The sequence below is a fragment of the Delphinus delphis genome, chromosome 19 (assembly GCF_949987515.2).
Source record: "Delphinus delphis chromosome 19, mDelDel1.2, whole genome shotgun sequence".
In the NCBI taxonomy this organism is placed as follows: Eukaryota; Metazoa; Chordata; class Mammalia; order Artiodactyla; family Delphinidae; genus Delphinus; species Delphinus delphis.
In genome coordinates this window covers 26,320,548-26,339,316 of record NC_082701.1, presented here as the reverse complement: position 1 = coordinate 26,339,316, position 18,769 = coordinate 26,320,548, and the positions used below count along the sequence as shown (strand labels likewise).

At 49.8% G+C, this 18,769-nt stretch overlaps 1 protein-coding gene across 10 annotated transcripts in view; it reads right to left on the bottom strand.

The window, feature by feature from the left end:
• Positions 1 to 8,042, bottom strand: part of HNF1B (HNF1 homeobox B) — a 92,579-nt gene extending 84,537 nt beyond the window's left edge. For all 10 annotated transcript variants that reach the window (XM_059998473.1, XM_059998474.1, XM_059998475.1 and 7 more), the window contains exons 1-2: positions 7,303 to 8,042; positions 2,509 to 2,708 (exon numbers count right to left, since the gene is read on the bottom strand). In XM_059998473.1, the coding sequence (XP_059854456.1) occupies positions 2,509 to 2,708; positions 7,303 to 7,646 (544 nt within the window). In that variant the 5' untranslated portion in view covers positions 7,647 to 8,042. The remainder of the gene's footprint in view (positions 1 to 2,508; positions 2,709 to 7,302) is intronic.
• Between the last annotated feature and the right edge of the window lie 10,727 nt (positions 8,043 to 18,769).

Sequence of the window (18,769 nt, the reverse complement as noted above, 5' to 3'; positions counted from 1 at the left end):
ATGAAGAAATTAAGGTTCAGACCAGTTAAAGTTTCACGGGCTTGGGGCGGGAGCCAGGACGTGAACCCAACCTGTAGACGCTAAACTCATAACCATTGCATCGCCTCTCGCTTGAAACAAAACCCAAACAACACACCCACAAAACCTTCCAATCGGCCTTGGGTGGAGGTAACTGAACTGACTCCTGAAGTTCTGCCTGTGGTGGGTGCGAGACATGCCCGCAGTTGCCCACGCTGTGGGGGCTGCCTCTGGCTGCTGGCTGCCTGTTTTGAAGAACTAGACTCCCCCATGTCCTCCATCCACCACCAACTCTCCCCGACTTCCTTCCAGATTAACTGGGGGAGGGGCACAGAAAATGTTCATTGCCCATAAAAATTAACTTGAAGCAGTTGGCTTTGGCAACCTCTTTACAGGCTCAGGAGCCTGCCTGGACAAGGAGTTTCTATCTGCATAGATGGGTTCATGAATATTACCATTTATTATTTTTAGTTTCTCAAGAAAATTTATCACGTGTCATCTTTTTTTATCTTCCCCACTCTCACCACTTGCCACGTTCACTTGTGTCCCTCTTTTATTCATCTCACTTCCTATATTTTATCCCAGGCGTGCATGTCTTATATTCATCCTTTAAGAATTGGTTGAAATGTCGCCTCCTCTAGGAAGCCCTCCGTGATGTCTCTAGGCAATTTAGCAATTCCTCTGCTGCCCCTTGTGTATACTTTTATAACAACGCTTAGAAAGCAGCTGTCATTATTTTTTCAAACATCTCATCTCCCTCATTAGCTTGTAAATCCCTGGAGAAAAGGACGTGTGTATCTCACAGCCCAGCAAGTGCTTGGCACCTCATAGGTGCTCATATAATATTTACAGAATGAAGGGATGCTTCGTAAGCTTTATGTCTCATGGGACTTTAAACAATAATAATAATTTTAAAATCCTTTGCAGAGACTGTCATACATTTTTGCAAAATGTCATTCTCAAGCATCTTGAGAAACTTTTGGGGACTTTTGTCTCTTTAGAAGCTTCCGGCTGTCCTCCTCCTTTCTGAGGGAAATCCCATGGCACGCAGAGAGGAAGCTCAAACTGGAGATGCTGCCTGAGGCTTGTATTGGAGTGAGGCTGTGTCCCAAGGGTTCTCTGGCCTTTGGAGACTATGGCTCCTGAAAAATTTTTCTTAGGCTTTCCAGGAATTACAGGGAGTTGCTTCATGTCAGACACACAAATCCTTAAAGACCTAGTCACCATGGATGGTGGATCACCCCAGAGTTTAAAAGGGGCCTCTTCCCCTCAGTAGCAAAGAGCTCTCACTTTGCTTCTAACCTACCCATCTAATGGTTCCAACAAAAGAGCAAACCGCGACAATAAGAGATGAACCCTTAAACCCTTTCCCTCCACCTTGAAGTCCTTTCCAGCCCACAGACATTGAGACAATAAATACTGAAACAATCACTTCAGGTCAGTGTGTGACAGAAGACAAGAGTGATTTTAAAAAGTAGCCCTCCAGTGAGAGGGGAAAAACCCAGCCCAGAAAGTGGTAGAAACTCATATCTTGACAGAGAAGCCCACCGCCCAGAGGATAGTGTGTGGGAGGAGTGAAAGCTCATATCAATTTTTCCTAGAAAAAGGGCTGGATCGAAATAATCAAAGTGTAATGTAAAAGTATACCTTCCTAAAGTAAAAACAGTAGGTCACTGATACTCTTATCATTGAAAGGCAGTTCAAACTTCCCTAGACTTCAAAACAAAAATCTTTGTGTTATTGGGTAGAAGAAATCTTGGGACAAAAAGGAAATTGGGGAATGACAATGGGAATGACAAGAATTCATGGGTCAGAGTTGCAAATGCAGATGCTTTTAGTGTGTCCTGCTTTAGCCAGGAGCAACTTCTTCCTCCATCCGATAGGCTCACCGGCTGGGGGTCTCAAAACTCCACCGATTTTGGTAAATGTGAGCAAGCATCTTAAGTTGCTTCAGAACTCAGTTGCACCCCCCTACCCAACCCCCCCAAATAACAGGATCGGGTTCTGAATATATCTATATATACAAATGCCTTCTAATTTTTATACTCTTTTCAGAGAGGAGGAAAATAACGATAATAGTGATCAATGTTATTGATTGCTACTAAATGTCTTCCTTGGAAACTGACCCATGGTCATGTATCAAGGGGAGATGCTTGGCTTACTTTGGGGACGATACTCCACTGTTACCTGCTCGGTTTCAAAGAGAAAGATGTTGGAAGCAGGGACCAAAATATTCAAGGTGCACTGCACACACTGAAGGGCTTGTCAAAGCAACTGGCTGGGTACTAGGGGATCGTGGGAGAAGAAAATGATATAAGTCGACCCATTGTACAGCAGCGCTGAAGGCCAAATCCACATGCCAGCTTCCTTATATTTGCCAAGCGCTACGCAGACCTTGTTGATGAAGAGGAAACTGAGGCATTCCACAGGGGTCAGAGTTAGGGCAAAGGTCACTCCTGGTTGAGGCAGAGGCACGATGAAAGCACTTACGTCGGAGGATCTCCCGTTGCTTTCGGACGTACCAGGTGTACAGGGCGGCGCGCTTCTGGGTCTTCATAGGGGTGCCCTTGTTGAGATGCTGGGAGAGGTGTGACTGGTTCAGGCCGGTGACATCGACCACCTCCCTCTGGGGGATGTTATGTTGCTGCATGTAGCCCTTGATCATTTTGGCAGCCCTCCAAGGGTCCTCGCTAGACAGATAAGCAGATGGTTAGGATGCTGGTAGAAGAGGTCGGGGAGAAATACCCTCTTTCTAGAGGTTTTACCTAAACTCTGTGGAAAACTCTGACCTTCCCCTGTTTCTCCTCCTGTCCCAGTTACATCCTGGGGAGAGGCCAAAATAGAACCTAAACAAAAGAGGAGATGAAAGCTCCTATATAGTGTACTCCATCCCTTTCATCTGAGATTAGGAGGGCAAAGAGGAAGATGATTTCCCTGCTTCAGGAATGGGAAAGCACCCCAGCAGTGTCTCTGGGGAAGCAGAAAGAGAAGTTCCTGCTTTATCTTGCTTTCCTTCACTTTCCTGGAATGTGAGAGACTTAAACAAAGGCAAGAGGCCCACTGGACAGTGCAGGTGCCATTAGCTTGGGGCTGGGCTGGCTGATCCGACAATGACAGAGGGCAGAATCTCTAAATTCACCTGGACTGCCCCCCCATTATTTTCCTTCAGAATGGGTGTCTCCGTTTCTTGTCTTCTAAAACAGGAGTAAAACTTTTGTGTCCACCTCCTGAGAAGCAAGGAGGACTTCTTAGCCAAATGTTAAACAGTTTTCAGAGTTTCAGAAAAGTTTTAAGAAATGATGTTCCCCCCTGGGGCTGAAGAATCACTGCACTGAGGTGAGGCCAGTAAAGTTAAAAAAAAAAAAAAAAAATCTTCACAGCCCCGCCTCTCAAATAAGACCAAAAGGAGGGAGAATAATTTCAATTTCTGAATAAGATATGAATGATTCCAAATGCCATGTTTTCCTGTATTCTTACATTTCTCCTCTGACGGGGTAAGAGTGTCTGGAAGTTAATCTTTCTCGTAAATTTTAAGCTTGGGATAAGAGCTTACATTTCTCATAAACACAGGTAATGCAAAAAGCTTCTTTAGAACACTGTATTAGTGCCTTTGAATTGATTCCAAATGTTTTCAACTTTGCCAATATCTTTTCTTGCGTATTGAATAGGTGACTTAAAAGTGAGAGATATAATTGAAAACAGAAATTAAGAAAACAGTGCACAGTATAGAACAAAAATATTCAAGAAACAATACATCCACATACTATTCGTTTAATGCAGCTACATATTTAACTTAAAAAAAACCCAGCATCCCTTTACTGTATGTTGATGTATATAATAGCCTGACAGAACATGAAAAAAAGTGAAGGGAAAAAGTAGTTTCAGAGGTAATAAAACACAATGCTGAAAAGCAACATTTACAGTGTTGCAAATGAAATAACCGATTTGTTTCTAAATGGTATCTATAACATGTCAACTAAAGTTATGTTTGTGTAATGAAGTTTTAAAAATCCAGTAATTAAACTGAGATTTTTGTAAGCATTTGAAAAATTGTGATCATTTTAGCAAGTCTTTAATATTAAATTTATGAAAACACGGGCTTTGATAGACATGTTTTGAGAAATACAAACAAAAGATTAATTACATATAGCTTAATATATTTCTCAAGTATTTATAAAGGTACTTCCATGTAATACAAAATAATGAACTAACAACAGGAACAAAAAATGAGGAACTGCGTCCCAGTTTCAAGCATGGAGAATTCACCTTGAGTAAGAGGAAAGTAATGTAACATTTTGCACATACCCGTGTAAACATCAGAGCTCATTTAAAATCTTATTTCTGGTGAATATTTCCACAGATATTTTCAGGGTAGAAAAACACCTTCAACGGATACCAACAATAGCTTCAAAAGTTAGAAAAAGTATTTGGATTTTAAAAGTTAATGCTGCTTCGACAGATTCGTTGACTTTTTTAGTTTTGCTTAATATTTTTTTACTTGTATTTATTTCGTGTGTCTAAGAAACCTAACAGAAATTGTGTAATGTTCTAAAAGCGAATGATTCCGTTGTTAAGAGTGAATTAGCTTAACAATTGGGAAGGTTTAAAAAAAAAAACCAAACCAGTAAGACCTTATAAACCATAGCAAATCTTTCAGCCCGCATTGAAGGACCAGAGTTGGGGATAAGATGGCGTAGTTACACCTTTACAGCTCTGACCACAGAATTCTCATGCATTCACCGGATAGAGCCCCGAGAGTCGGTTACGTTTTGAAATTTGAAAATACAGCCCGTGATGAGGGGTTCCCAACCCCGATAAACACACAAAACGGGAGAAGCGCGCCCGGGCATTGTGCTCAGGACGCAGGTGTCAAGCGCCCGACCTCGGCGCCCGCCTGGCCAGCCCAGCACGCTCCTTTCCAAACAATGCCTCGGCCGCCCACAAGCAGAGAGGTCCTGGACCCCGTCTCAGATCGCTGTGATTCTTCTTTAAGAAGCCTCAAGCCCGGCCTCTTGGGAGCAACCAACTTTCCAACTTTCCACCGCGCGCCAGCCTAGAGCTGGGGCCGGGGACCCGGCAGCGCGCAGCCCCCGGCCTGCTTTTCTCGCCTTTCTCTTCCAGGAGATGGAAAGAGCGGCCGGGCGCTCCCCAGAGTGACTTGCCCCGTTCTTTTCTTTCCGCCTTAGGGGAGCGAGGTGGGCCAAAAAGGGAGTGCGTGCGTCTGGCGGTCAGCAGCCGACTGTGCAGTGACCTGGGGACCGCTAGCGATTTCTTGAAAAATTACTTTAATCAAGTCTGGCCACTCCCGAAGTTGGGGGAGGGAAGGCAGCAACCGCTGGGGAAAGGGAGCGAAACCTTGGGGTCTGTCCTGCGTCCCCCCGCCTCAGCGGGGGTCTCGGGCTCCCTAGTCTCGCTCCCCGCCCCCTGGAGCCGGGGGCTCTGCTCAGCGAAGAGCGCTGAGGTCCAGGGCTCCGGGCCGGGCCTGGCTCTCTGCCCGCCGGGCCTGCGGCGTCGGCGGCCCTGGGGCAGCCCGGGTCTGGCGCCGGGTCTCCGGGCGGCGCGGGGGCTCGGCTGGGAGGGCCCGGCAGCGCGGTGCGTGTGCTCGGGCAGCAGCGAGCGGCCCCGCGTCCGCGTTCTGCTTTCCTTCCCCCTCGAAGCCGCCGCGTTTACAACTTCACCAATGAATAACCCGCCTCTCCGTTCAACCTAATCACGACTTTTTGTGTATCTTTCTGTTGATGATTTATAGAAATAAATTAATAACACCCGAACTCCACGTGCTGCAGTTTATATTACATCTCTGCCGCGTCCAGACTGGCGTGGGGCTGGGTGCCGAGGGGCGCCCCAGGTCGCCTCGGGCTTCCCACGTCCTTCCAAATCCCAGCTGGAAGGCGGGCGCCTGCGGCCAGGCAGATGGGCCTAGGTACCGGGGCCGGGGTGGGGGTGGGCCCGCCGGTGGGCGGCGGGAGATCGGTCGGTCCGCCGGGCCCGGGTCAACCTCCGGGCCGCCCTGGCGCCCCAGCCGCTCCTCTTCAGACCCCTCTCACCTTCCTGCACCCTAACCCCGGCTGGGGAGAAACCGCCGCCACGGGCGAAACCGCGAGGGAAGAACCTCAAACCTCAGAACTGTAGCAACATAATTTCCGGAAGTAAAAAAAATCTAGAAATTCCCCTGACTGTTTTGCTAGAGAGTAAGCCGCCGGGTCCCCAGGTAGCAAATTCAAATGCAAGGTCATATCCCATCCCAAACTGCCACTGCGGGCGGGTGACCGAGGCTGCCCGAGTCCCTGGCGCGACTTTGGTCCTGGCCCTGTCTAGGGACCGCGGCTCTGAAGGGTCCGAGGCCAAGCGAGGGGCTTGGTCCTAAAGCAGAGTGGCCAGGAGCGACGTGCGGTCTAAGGGGACCGCTCGGCTCCTTGGATAATTAGTAACCAGCTGTCAAAGCCCTGGGCCGCTCGGGGAGTTTTAGCAAAAGACCCGGGGCCGGGAGATAGACCTCCCGCCAGCCTGCTCGGATTCCCCAGGGACGCCGGGGTGTCGGCGGCGAGATCCGGAAACGCCCTCCTTTCTCCCACCAAATCCGCTGCGAACTGGGGTCTTGGCCGCATTTTCCCCTCGCTTGCTTAGTGACGTGGTTTCTTTTGCCGCTTGAGGATCCACCCTAACCTGACAACGTGCAAACATTTCCTTTCGCGAATCTAAACGGACTTTGGGGATTCCGGATAGCCCTGGGGTCTTGCACGGGCGCTGTAAATGGGAGCGCACTCCAGATAAGTCGCCCCCCAGATCCCGGCCCGGGTGCCGCCTGTCCCTCTGCCAAGAGAGGCAGGACGCCGTGTCCCAGGCCGGCGGCGTTTCCCCGGACCGCGGAGTTGGTACCTCGGAGAAAGGCTTGGCCTGGGGCTGATGCGGGCCCGAGCCTGGTCTCCTGGGAATCGCAGCGGTTTCACTGCGCCCACTCGCACCTTCCGCCGCGTGGGCAAACCTCCGGGCAAAGGGCCCCGCAGCTCGGGTTCTCCCAGGCCGAGCCCCAGCCCGGCCGGGAGGGCCCCGCGGGTCCCGGGCGCTGGCCTGGGCAGGCGTTCCTGAAGCCTCGGGGCTCGGGCCGTCCAGTTGAGGGACTTGGACGGTTCCAGGTGTTGGGAGAGAAGCGGAGCGCCCCCCGGGGGACTTCTCTGGTGGGAACCAGGCTTGGCAAGAGCGGTCGCGCGCAGTGTCGCTCAGGCACAAGGCCGGGGGCTCAAGGGTCTCGGGCGCACACTCCGCACCTCGGTCCGCGCCTACCTGAGCATCCGGTCCACCTCCGCCCGCTGCTCCGCCGCCTCCTCGGTGTTGAGGGCTTGCAGCTCCTTGAGGATGGGAGGGGTGTCATAGTCGTCCCCGTCCTCGGAGCCCTCGTCCCCGGACAGACGGCCCTTGGCGTGGCCGTTCGTGAGAGTATGGAAGACCGGCTTGGTGTCCGGCTCGGCCCCGCTCCCAGGGGACAGGGGCAGCGTCTCCAGCTTCACCCCGAAACTCGGGGATGGCAGCAACTCCTCCAAGGCCTGGACCAGCACCTCCTTGGTGACCCCGGAGCTCAGCAGGGCGCTCAGGAGTTCTTGCTGGAGCGACGTGAGCTTGGACACCATTTTCCAAGGACAGAAAAAGAAGGGGGTGAGGGGGTGAGGGGGTGGGTGGGTGCGAGAGAGGAGGGTGGAGGGGAGTTTCACAAGCGAACCCCAAGTCCAGGAACCCCCCCACCCTTCAGCCTCCAAACACCTGTTACTCCCCGGGGTCCGGAGTCTCCTCCGAGAGGAGTCAGAAAACTTCTAACTTGCCATGATCGCCACCATTAGGCCATATAAGATATGCAAATTAGCGGGGAGGGCCCGGCTTTCGGCCCGATGCAAATGGTCGTGGGGAGGGGGGAAAACCGAGAGAGGGAGAGCGTGAGGGGCAGACGGGGAGAGCAAGAGACCCGGGCCGGGAGCGGGGCTGCCAGGGTCCATTGTACTCACGCCAGGGGGCCGAAGAGATTCTTGTCCTGGTTCTGTTTATCAGCCAAACTTTAGCTGACCTTTGGACTTGTTAAACAAGTAGCTTGCAGCCTAGTGTGGAAGGCTCCGGGACTTTTCCACCGGCTGCGGGTCCGGCTTTAGTCCGGAGAGAAGAAGAAACTGCGCTTCGGGGGTTCAGGTGAGAGCTGGAGGAAGCTGGGGCGCTCTTGGAAGAAGGAGATGGAGGAGGATGCGAAGAGCAGAGACCCTCCGACGCGTCCCAACCGACGCAGGCGATGGGCCGGGAGAGCCAGGCGGGCGGAGGATAAACTGACCGCAGGGGAATGGACGCGGAGACCTGGGGGAAATGGGGCGTATTAGGTGGGGTGAGTGTGGATTGCGGGGGCGGTGGTCCCATTTACTTCTACCTGAGTTACCGCTCTGCGGACCCCAGGCCCTCACCAGCTGGGTCTAGCGGTTTGGATTTGCACAACTGCCGGCCCGAGAGCGTAGGCCAGCGGGAAGGAGGTCCGGAGAACACTTGGGAGGAGGAACCGACTAATTTATGACCAGAGGGAGTAGCCAAAGTTGAGCTCCCCCAGCAGCGGGGCTGCACCAGCACCCAGCCTGGCCGAGCCGCGGAAAGCTGGACGCCTGAGCCACTGGGTTCCCCGGTTTAAACCAGGACTATCAAAGCGCCTCCGCTTTCGGGGCGAAACTAGGATTGCTGGGCCTCCTTTCTGGCAGTGAAAGCAAAGCTTGGCCTGCAGCTGGATGGACAGTTGGAGCTGCACGTTCTCTGGGCCCACTGATTTCTGGTTTATTCGCAGCTCCAGGACACAGCGGTTCCCGGGGCCAGGGGCGGTGTTCTGCAGAGGCGAGGTCAAGGTGGCCCTGGCAGGCGTCTCCCACGCCAAGTTGGGAAGGCGCGGACTAAGCCGCTGGGGGAAAGAAGTATTTTTCCACGCCGGCCTGGCCCAGGAAGGAAGCCGGGAACCTTTCAGCACTATTGGAGTTTCACCTGCCTCTCCCTGAGGCGCCCAGGGGAAGGAAGGATGCAGGAGTCGCACCCAGACCTACAGGCTGGACTGGACCTGCAGAAGAACAGGGGCTTTTTAGGATCCATCGCTCACAGTCCCATAGTTCCTGGGGCAGAGAACAACCCCCTCCCCTCTCTAGGCCTCACGTTCATCATCTGTGCAATATTGAAACCTAAAGTGCAGGGGATGGGGCATTGTACGCAATGAATGAGACCACCTGTGAAACCCCGTGGTCTAACAATAGCGTTCACGCTTTTCCTTCCGGGAAGGTAGGAAGCCAGTTTCCAGTAGTAAAATCTAGCCCCTCTGGAGGTTTAGGATTCTCAGAATCAGGCAGATCCAGTGCTGGGGTTGGAGGGACCGGGAGATTCAGAATGAGCTGGGAATTTGCAAAGGAGCTTCTAAGCAAATTCTCCTCCCTTCCCACCTTTAAAAGACAATTAGGAGGAAGGGGTAATTTCAGCACGGGTTGGGGTGGGGAGGGTCTGCAGCCCTGTCTGCTTGTTTCCGGATCAAATCTCCCAGGTGTGTGAGGGCTGAAACTCCAGATGTCAGGCTGCTAAGGAGCTAGGCTGCCTCTTAAATACGGGGACTGCTCCACTCGCCTGGGCCACCCATGAGAAAGGGGTGGTTGTATGCACAGAGCTCTGGGGGACCTTTACACCGTCTCAGTGTCTTTCCCGGAGAAAGGGGTAATAAGTTCATAGAAACGAGGGCTCTTCATTTCACCTTATTGTCTTCTAGTTTGTTGTGACATACGGCAGATCCTTGCCCCTCACAATTCAGCCCAATGGGAGAACACTTTCTGCCAACCCAGCTCCCCTCAACAGGGATAATGAAGTGTTCAGAGTAAATGTCCCTGGAGAACAATCGCTTTTTCTCTGTCTCTCACTGACTATCAGGATAGAAGCAGTCAAGTGTAATGAAGATCAGTTTCTGTGTTTAGCTGGAAAACCCATTAAAAAACCAGCCATCACTTCCCTTTTAACAACAAAGCTTTGATTTGTAGTTCCAACTGCTGTGTGCCCCGTCCGACTCTCAAGCTTCCTTACCTCTCAAAATTCAGGTGTCAGAAAACCCATTCTTCCCCCTACCCCAAGCCAACTATGGGAATGTACAGGAAGTTGCACAGAGTACAGGGAAACTTCCTATGCGTGTCCAGATAATCTGGCTATTAATATCCAGCAACTTCCTGTAACCCTCCTGTCCAGATCTACCTTGTATACACCACCTGATGCAATGTGGGTGCTCACCAACCAAGTAACTGCAACTATGGATCTGTGAGCAGATCCAATATCTACCCCTTCACATGGAAATTTAAAAAGAAAAGTGTAAGTATCCCACTTCTCTTTTTAAGGATGTGGGTCACAAATGCTAACCAAATGAGCTATCGCAATAAACCCTTTGGTTAAGCTTCCCCTAAACAGAGGAAGCCAGAGTACAGCTGAAAAACCCTTGTTTATGCTTCACGCAGGATAAAGTAGTGACGGGCTGATATAGTAGCCCCATTTTAAAGAAATGGGAAAAGAAGACATAGGACATTTGAAGGAGGTGGCTTGGAGCTGCTGTAATAAGTTAATGGAAGGGTTGAGACCGGGGCTCAGGACTCTTGAGCAGGGCTTTAGGATGAAAGAGGAAGGGCTCCAGTTTCACTGCTTTGGGAGATGGGAAGTTAAAAGGGGGAATTCTGCTGTGATTCCATGGCAGAGAATAGAGAGCAGATGTTGGAGTCAAACAGACCTAAATTTGGGTTCTCCAATCTGCTTAGCCAGCTGTGCCACTTGGGCACACTATATAATCCTTCTGAGCCTCAGTTTCCTTAGGTGGAGAATAATGATAATACTCTACTGTGTTTTTGTGGAGATTAAATGAGTTGGTAGCTGCAGGTTCCTGGATATCACATGTTTAGAAAGAGGCAGCACATCATGAAAACACGCCAAGAAGAGAGGCGGCCGATCTCTTTGGTCTCTTTTATTCCCAGCTTGTTTTTTTAAGAGTTACTGAATTCGAAGAGACCGCATTAGGTTCTTCTACTCAAACAATGAATTTGCTGCTCAAATCCCAAGATTTTCTATGGGAAATGTAGTCCCTGATCCAAGATAAGTTAAAATCCAGATGGCTCATTACTGCATAAAGGTTTTCTGGGCACCATCTTGGAAGTTTCACAGAATGGCAAGTGTGACTGCCATGGACTCAGTCTCTCCTGTAACTTCACGGCATAAAGGATATTTCTTTCCTGCTCTTGTGCACACAATCTTCCCCCTACTTTCCAGGCTTACCCTGATTTGCTTATAGCAGGGAGAGCCTGGTCCCCTCCGTTCTCTGCTGCTCTACTCTCCAAGGCTTTCACATTGATTCGGGAGAGTCTCTAGAAGGCCTCAAAATGAAATCGTCTCTAGAGGAAAACATGAATACTGCCCTATCCTAGCCAGAAGGAGGCTGGGAGCCTTACTGTTAGAGAGCAGTGTTGCAGCCTAGAGAACGTTTTAGGCTGTGGTGTTAGAGCCTGAGTTTCCAGCTCTGGATACAACACTCTTTTCGGGATAACCCTTCACCTCCAAAGGCTCGGCTGGGCACCTTTTCTGATTCTGCTTTTGAAAAATGGCCGGTTGGTCTGGATGACCATTTAAGTTCCCTAACTTTTCTATGATTTGAAATTCCGGAATTACCAGGGTGTCCATTGCCAGGCCTTTGGGCTGATGATCCATGACCTCAGGCCAGAACTCTGGGTAGTGCCAGACATGGGACTGTTGACTAGCCTGTGAGAAAAGACACCACAGACAGTAAGCTCCAAGAGGGCAGGGACCATCTCATGCCTTACTCCTCAATGCCCAGAGAGGTGCCTGATCCATAAAAGATGCTCAGTGAAACCCTTGTTGAATAAATGAAAAAGTGATCATTCCTGCATGATGCCATTAAGGGTGATTTTTTTTGTGTGTGTGGTACACGGGCCTCTCACTGTTGTGGCCTGTCCCGTTGCGAGCACAGGCTCCGGACGCGCAGGCTCAGCGGCCATGGCTCACGGGCCCAGCGGCTCCGCGGCATGTGGGATCCTCCCGGACCGGGGCACGAACCCGTGTCCCCTGCATCGGCAGGCGGACTCTCAACTACTGCGCCACCAGGGAAGCCCTAAGGGTGATTTTTGTGTCCTTATTTATACTTCTCAATTTTCCAAGTTGTCAGCAATGAAGTTGTAGTTTAAATACCTTTCCCAGACACAAAAGGGTATACACTGTGTGATTCCATTTATATGAAGTTAAAAAGCGGGAAAAACTAATCCATGGTGATAGAGGGTAAATTGGAGGTTATTGGGGGATGTATTCACAGGGATGGGTAATGAGGGAGCTTTCTGGGGTGCTGAAAAAGTTCTATATCTTGATCAGAATGGTGGATACATCATCAGGCTACACACTTAGGATTTGTGCACGTTGCTGTAAATGATGACTTAGTAAAAAGTAAATAAGCAATTCCAAAGTGTAAACATTGGCAGCCACCTCCTTACTGCCCCCTCTGTTTACAGCTGATGTGTGGCCCTGTACATTCTTTCCCAATCTCCATGTGTAGTTTATCACCATTGAAACTTGTAGACTAGCATATTCCAGGGGTGGGCAAACTTTTTTTACGAAGGGCTAGATAGTATTTTAGGCTTTGTGGGCTTCTACTCTGTCACAGCTACTCAACTCCGCTCTCACAGACAATACGTAAGTGATTCGTATGGCTGTGTGCCAAGAGAACCATTCTTAAAAGCAGCTGCGTGGCTGGATTTGGCCTGTGGGCCACCGCTTGTCAACCCTTGGATAAAGCACTGGTGTAGGCAGAGATCCATATACCGGAAAGAGACCTGAGGGGCATCTCACTTCACTTCTTCATCGTTGGGATGAAGAAGCGGATTCAGGGAGGAGCAGATTCAGGGAGGAGAAATGACTTTCCCAAGAGATATCAATATTAGCACAGGGCACTGGGGAGATCCTGGCTTTGGAGTCAAATAGAGCAGTTGTTTGTGGGTGTGGCTTTGGGCAAGTTACTTAATTTGAGTCTTTATATTATCACCATGCGTCAATGGTGATAATAATGGAATTTCTACCTCCTAGGGTTACTGGAAGGATTAAATTAATTAGATAACACAGCAAAACACCTTGTAGGGGAGCTGGCACAAGCTGGACTCGGTTTCCAATCAAGTGCTTTCTCAATCATAGCACACGGCTCACGGGCTCCCTGCCGCCTCCCTTCCTTCCCTCCTCCTAAAGGCAAGACTTCTGGTGTAAGTTCACTGACAAACACCACTGGGTGTGTACTACCTGTGAAGCCCTTCAGGGATAGCTACAAGCTTGTGACAAATGGATACAGGAAGATCTCAAGTACTACCACCCCAGCCCTCAACTTCCTTTCTAGAAATCCCTTCCAGCTCTGTGCTTTTATTTCCCAAACAAGCTGCTATCAGATGATCTTTGCCAGGAAAACTCCTAAGGGTAGAGGAGATTTCTCTCATTTTGATTCAACAACCTACCTCCTTCTGCCGGTTCAGTTTTAGAAATAGGGTGTTCCCAGGAGCTTGTAAAAGATTAAATTAAAAATGAGAGACCTAGTATGATATTAAACTAATAAATACTACACCTGGCATAGACAGCCTTCACTCTGGAGCAATAATCTAGCCCTTCTACTACTACACACATGAAAAGTGAGATTGGCAGAGGCCCAGCATACACCAGGGGCTCCATAAGTGTTTACTGAATCAACGATACGGGCCAGGCTAGTGTTCAGAAAAGAAAGAAAAGCCATACTCTTTACTAAGATTTCCTGGGCTCTGCTTTCGGATTAACATTCAAAGAAGTGTTAGCGAGGTGTCTTTGCTATACTCTCCCCTGTATACCTCCCACAAACCTGTGAGCTGGGCAGCGTCAGCCCCGCTTTAATGATGACGAAATAGAGGCTCTAAAAGCGTAAGGATTGGCCCAAGGACCCACAAACAGTTAAGGAGTGGACCTTGGCCTTGAACTGAAGACTCCCTAATTCCATATTAAGTGCCTTCCTTCTGGCTCTTTTGCATCTTCCAAACCCAAAGAGAAGGGGGAGCATATAGAAGCACCCTGAACAGTCTCAGTGCAGAGAAATCTCGTGATTGTGTGCATGTGTCTCTGTGTGTGTGTGTGTGTGTGTGTGTGTGTGTGTGAGAGAGAGAGAGAGACAGAGAGACAGAGAGACAGAGAGACAGAGAGACAGAGAGAGAGAAAGAGAGAGAGATCAAAGTCTTCTTTCCTGTCTGAGGACATACCAACCACGTAAAAAGCTATAACATTTGCACAGCATTTTATGATGTGCAAAGAGCTTCCTCCTCGTTTGATCCTCAGAATAATCTTGCAAAGAAGGCAAGGCAGGCATTAGTATTCACATTTCACAGACAAGGAAACTGAGATTCAGAAAGGAAAAAGGACCCACTAAAGATTCCAGAACCACCCTCTATTTTTTTAAAAAATAAACTTATTTATTTATTTAATTTTATTTTTGGCTGCATTGGGTCTTCGTTGCTGCGCACAGGCTTTCTCCAGTTGCCGTGAGCAGGGGCTACTCTTCGTTGTGGTGCGCAGGCTTCTCATTGTGGTGGCTTCTCTTGTTGCGGAGCACGGTCTCTAGGTGCGTGGGCTTCAGTAGTTGCGGCACGTGGGCTTCAGTAGTTGTGGCTCGTGGGCTCTAGAGCGCAGGCTCAGTAGTTGTGGCGCCCGGGCTGAGTTGCTCTGTGGCATGTGGGATCTTCCCGGACCAGGGGTCGAACCCGTGTCGCCTGCACTGGCAGGCGGATTCTTAACCACTGCACCACCAGGGAAGCCCCAGAACCACCCTCTACTGACTCAAGTCTTCTGAAGCTGTACTCCACTGTCCTCTCTACAATATTGTGTTTGTACAATAACAAGATTAGTAAAAGGCACAGCCCAGGAACAGATACAATATCTAAGATTTAGACAAAATAATATACCCCAATTCTAGTCCCAAGGTCATGCTCAAGCAATGGATAGCTGGAAAGATGCCAGGAAAGAAATTGGGTCCACTCCATGAGTTAGGAACCATTGCCCACTTGGTGTCACCCTGTGCCTCCCCACCTGCATTTCCTCTCCTCTCATGGTGGACCCGCCCCTGCTCTGCTTAGTGCTGTCTGGTCAGGAGTGCCGTCTGTGACATGCACTTGGGCGTGAGAGTGGCCCCTGGGCCTCAGGTAAGGGAGGACCAAGGTCTTCTTTAATGCTCTGGTGACTAGACACAGATCCAGCTCCCAGCCCTGGGGGTGAAGAGCGTGCAGGGCTGCTGAGACAAAGCAGCAAACATTTACTGAGCACCTACGGGGTGCTAGGCACTGCGGTAGGTGTCTAGCACTGCTGGGATGAATGTGATTTAATTCCTGCTCTGAAGGAGTTGGTTTTGGAGGGGGAGAGATAGACACATACACACTCACTTCTATTGCTAGACAGGATGGAGCAGCCTTTACAATAAGCGCGGTGCTGACCGCTTCACATAAAGCGTCTCATTTATTCATAACAGCCCCATGAGACAGTACTATTATTCTACTTTTGGTTTTCTTAATTTATGCTCAGAAAGCTCAAGATTTACATTGAGATTTAGTGCTGTCTGGCTTCAAACATTTTCTGTTCCTGGCGAGAGGCGGAAATGACAGGGGACTCAGTGTGGGACCTGGAGTCAGGACGATCTGGGTTTGCGACCCGTCTCTGCTGCTTCCTAGATGTGACCTTGGGCAAGTTCCCACTCTGAATGTCAATTTCTTCAGTGGTAAAAAGGAAAACAGTGTCGAATTTGGCAGGAAAGATAATATATGTAAGTCGCCTGGCACAATAAATAATTAGAAGCGTGTGCTAATAATAGCAGCGGAACCAGCCAAGTTCTATGGGGGCTCAGATGCCTTGAAGGGTAAGTAGAATTTTGACAACAAGAACTCAGAGAACATTTCAGGCAGAAAAAAGCATTGAGCAGAGGCTTGGAGGCATGAAAGTAGGTGAGGAGGTGATGGGGGCAGAGGGCAAGCTGAGGTGTCTGGACCATGGAGGGATCTTGCTTATGATGATGCTGGGAAGTTAGCTCAGGGCTGATCATAAGCAAACATTGGATGCCAGGCCTGGGACTCTGAACTTCTCTCCTTAGGCAATGAGGAGTGTTGGAAAGTTTTCAAAGGTGTGTGTGTGTGTGTGTGTGTGTGTGTGTGTGTGTGTGCGCTGTTATTTATTGATCATTTCTTGTTTAGAATGCTTATAACAACAACAGTAGTACTGCTATTTATTAAGTGCCTACCTCACTGTGCTAAATGATTTCCACTATTGTACCGTATGATCGTCACAATTATCTGAGGTTACTCTCATTACCTCCATTTTACAGATAAGACAATTAATTGAGTGAAGTAATTAACTATGAGGCTCTGGAGCCAGAGTGCCAGGATTCAGATTTTGAGTTCACAACTCACAAACTGTGTGCCCACGGGCAAATTCCTAAACCTCCCCGTGCCTCAGTGTTCCCATCTTTAAAATGGGGATAGAGATGACATCTACCCAACGGGGAAGCTGTAAAGAGTAAATGAGTCAACACATGTAAAGCGCTTAGAAAAGGAGTAGTTGTCAATAGCTCTCAATAATTCTTAGCTGTGATGATTATTATCGTCCAAAGTGACACACCTAGGGAGAACACTGCCCTGTGTGTTCCCTGATGGATTCCCTTCAGGGAACCTTTGCCCTTCTCCAGGCAGGTGAGTGATGGTCTGTAGTGGGGCAGGAGCAGAGGGGGTAGAAACCAGGGCACCGAGGAGGGTTGCCATAGAAGGAGCCTCTTCAAAGATGCTAATGGTGCACCCACCCAAGCATCCATCCCCCGGGGCCTCAGGAGGGGCCAGGCACCGCACAGCACACAGGAGGAGGCCAAGAAGTCCAGCATCTTACCAGAAGCCGCAGCGGAGCAAAGGGAAAGTTCAGAAATAATCAGAGTAAGATTGAGACACCCCCATCCTCAACCCCCTTACCCTGCCAGTACCTTGTTAATTTCCACTTCTGTACCTTCTCACCTGCCGTTTCCTCCACCTGGAAGGGTGCCTTCCAGCCAAACCAGATTCTACAAACTTCCCTGAAAACTTGGTTTAAAATTCATGAGCTACAGGACTCTTTCCTGATTACTTCTGTCCCTTCTAATAATTATTTTCCCCTGTGACCTTCTGGGATCAGCTGAGGGTTCAACTCCCCTTAGGAAGGCCCCACTCAACCCCAGGTTGAGCTCAGAGGTTCTCAGCTGAGGGTGGTTTGGCCCCTTGGGGAGACTTGCCAATGACTGGCGGGACTAGCTTCATGGGTGCGCTTGAAGTTTAATGCTCTGTAGTTGCCATCTTGAATTCTTAATAATTTTATTTTTGCACTTTTGTTCATCAGGGCAGCCTGATGGGAAAATGGAGCGTGCGTGGGGGCTCGGTCCCTTAGCTCAAGAGGCCCTGCCTCCCGCTGCCTCCTTGACTTTCTGGGGTGGGTTTGGGGCTCCAGCTCCTGGCCCCGCCAGGCCTGTTTCTCCCTAACTCCCATCCAGCCATCACTGCTGCCCTCTGCACCCTTAAGGGGTCTGGTGTGGGCACAGGGAGCTTGGGATAGGGTGCTGGAGTCCCATGGCATCTCAGGGACATGACGGTGGCCATCCCTGATCCAAGCTGGAAGTGTCTGTCTGCCATGGGTTGGAGCAGCAGCCCTGGGAAGGGGAGATGCCTGACCTGACTTCCACGCCCTCAGCTGGGGCACAATGCATTGGTCCAGTGGCTGGTCAAGGGGGAAACTGGCAGCTGGTGGGCTGGGTGCCCATGTGTGTACTGAATCACAGGGCGAGGTCCCCAGACACTAACCCTGTTAGTATCTCCATTCCCCAGGGAATGCGGCATTAAATAGAAAATTTAAAAACAGGGAGAGGAAGAGAGAGAGAGGGAGAGAAAACAAGAGAGGGAGGATAGACCACAAAAGAAATGAAAAATCTTTGTATTTTAGATCTTCAATGACACTTTTTTTCCTGGTTTTTGAATAAGGGAGCCTCACATTTTCATTTTACACTGGGCCTCACAACTTCTGTAGTTGCTCCTAACGTCTGGAGACACTGTGTGTCGTCATGGCTGGGGGTGGTTACAGCATCCAGTGGGTAGAGGCCAGGGATGCTGCTAAATGTCCTACAATGCACAGGACATTCCCCAGAGAACAGAGAAAGATCTGGTCCAAAGTGTCAGTAGGGCCGAGCTTGAGAAGCCCAGGCTATTTGTTCCTCCTTTCTGCTCCCAGCATCCTCTGTGCTCATCTCTGCCCCAGCTCTTTGCCCGTGTTGTTGAAATGACCTCACCATCTGTCTAGACCAGAAGCCCCTCCAAAGCAGGGCTGCATGTTCACTAATCTTTGTGTTTCCAGGACCAAATGCAGCGTCGGCACAGAGTAGGTCCTCAATACTCACAGGCGGGACCGGCTGGCAGGGCCTACAAACCTACCTGATCACATTTTAACCTATTATTTTGTGTCTGTTGGAAGCACGAATCCACTTATAGCTATTCTAAATCATTATGTGATTGTATGTTTTCTCTCCCCTAAGTGGACTGTAAATCTCTACAGCACAGGAAATAAACTTCCCACATTTTCTGTTTTGCTCAGTGGTGCTTAGAACAGTACACAGCAGGCCACAGGCACTCTGTAAGTGCTTGCTTAGTAACTCCATGTGCTCGGTGCTCCCTCC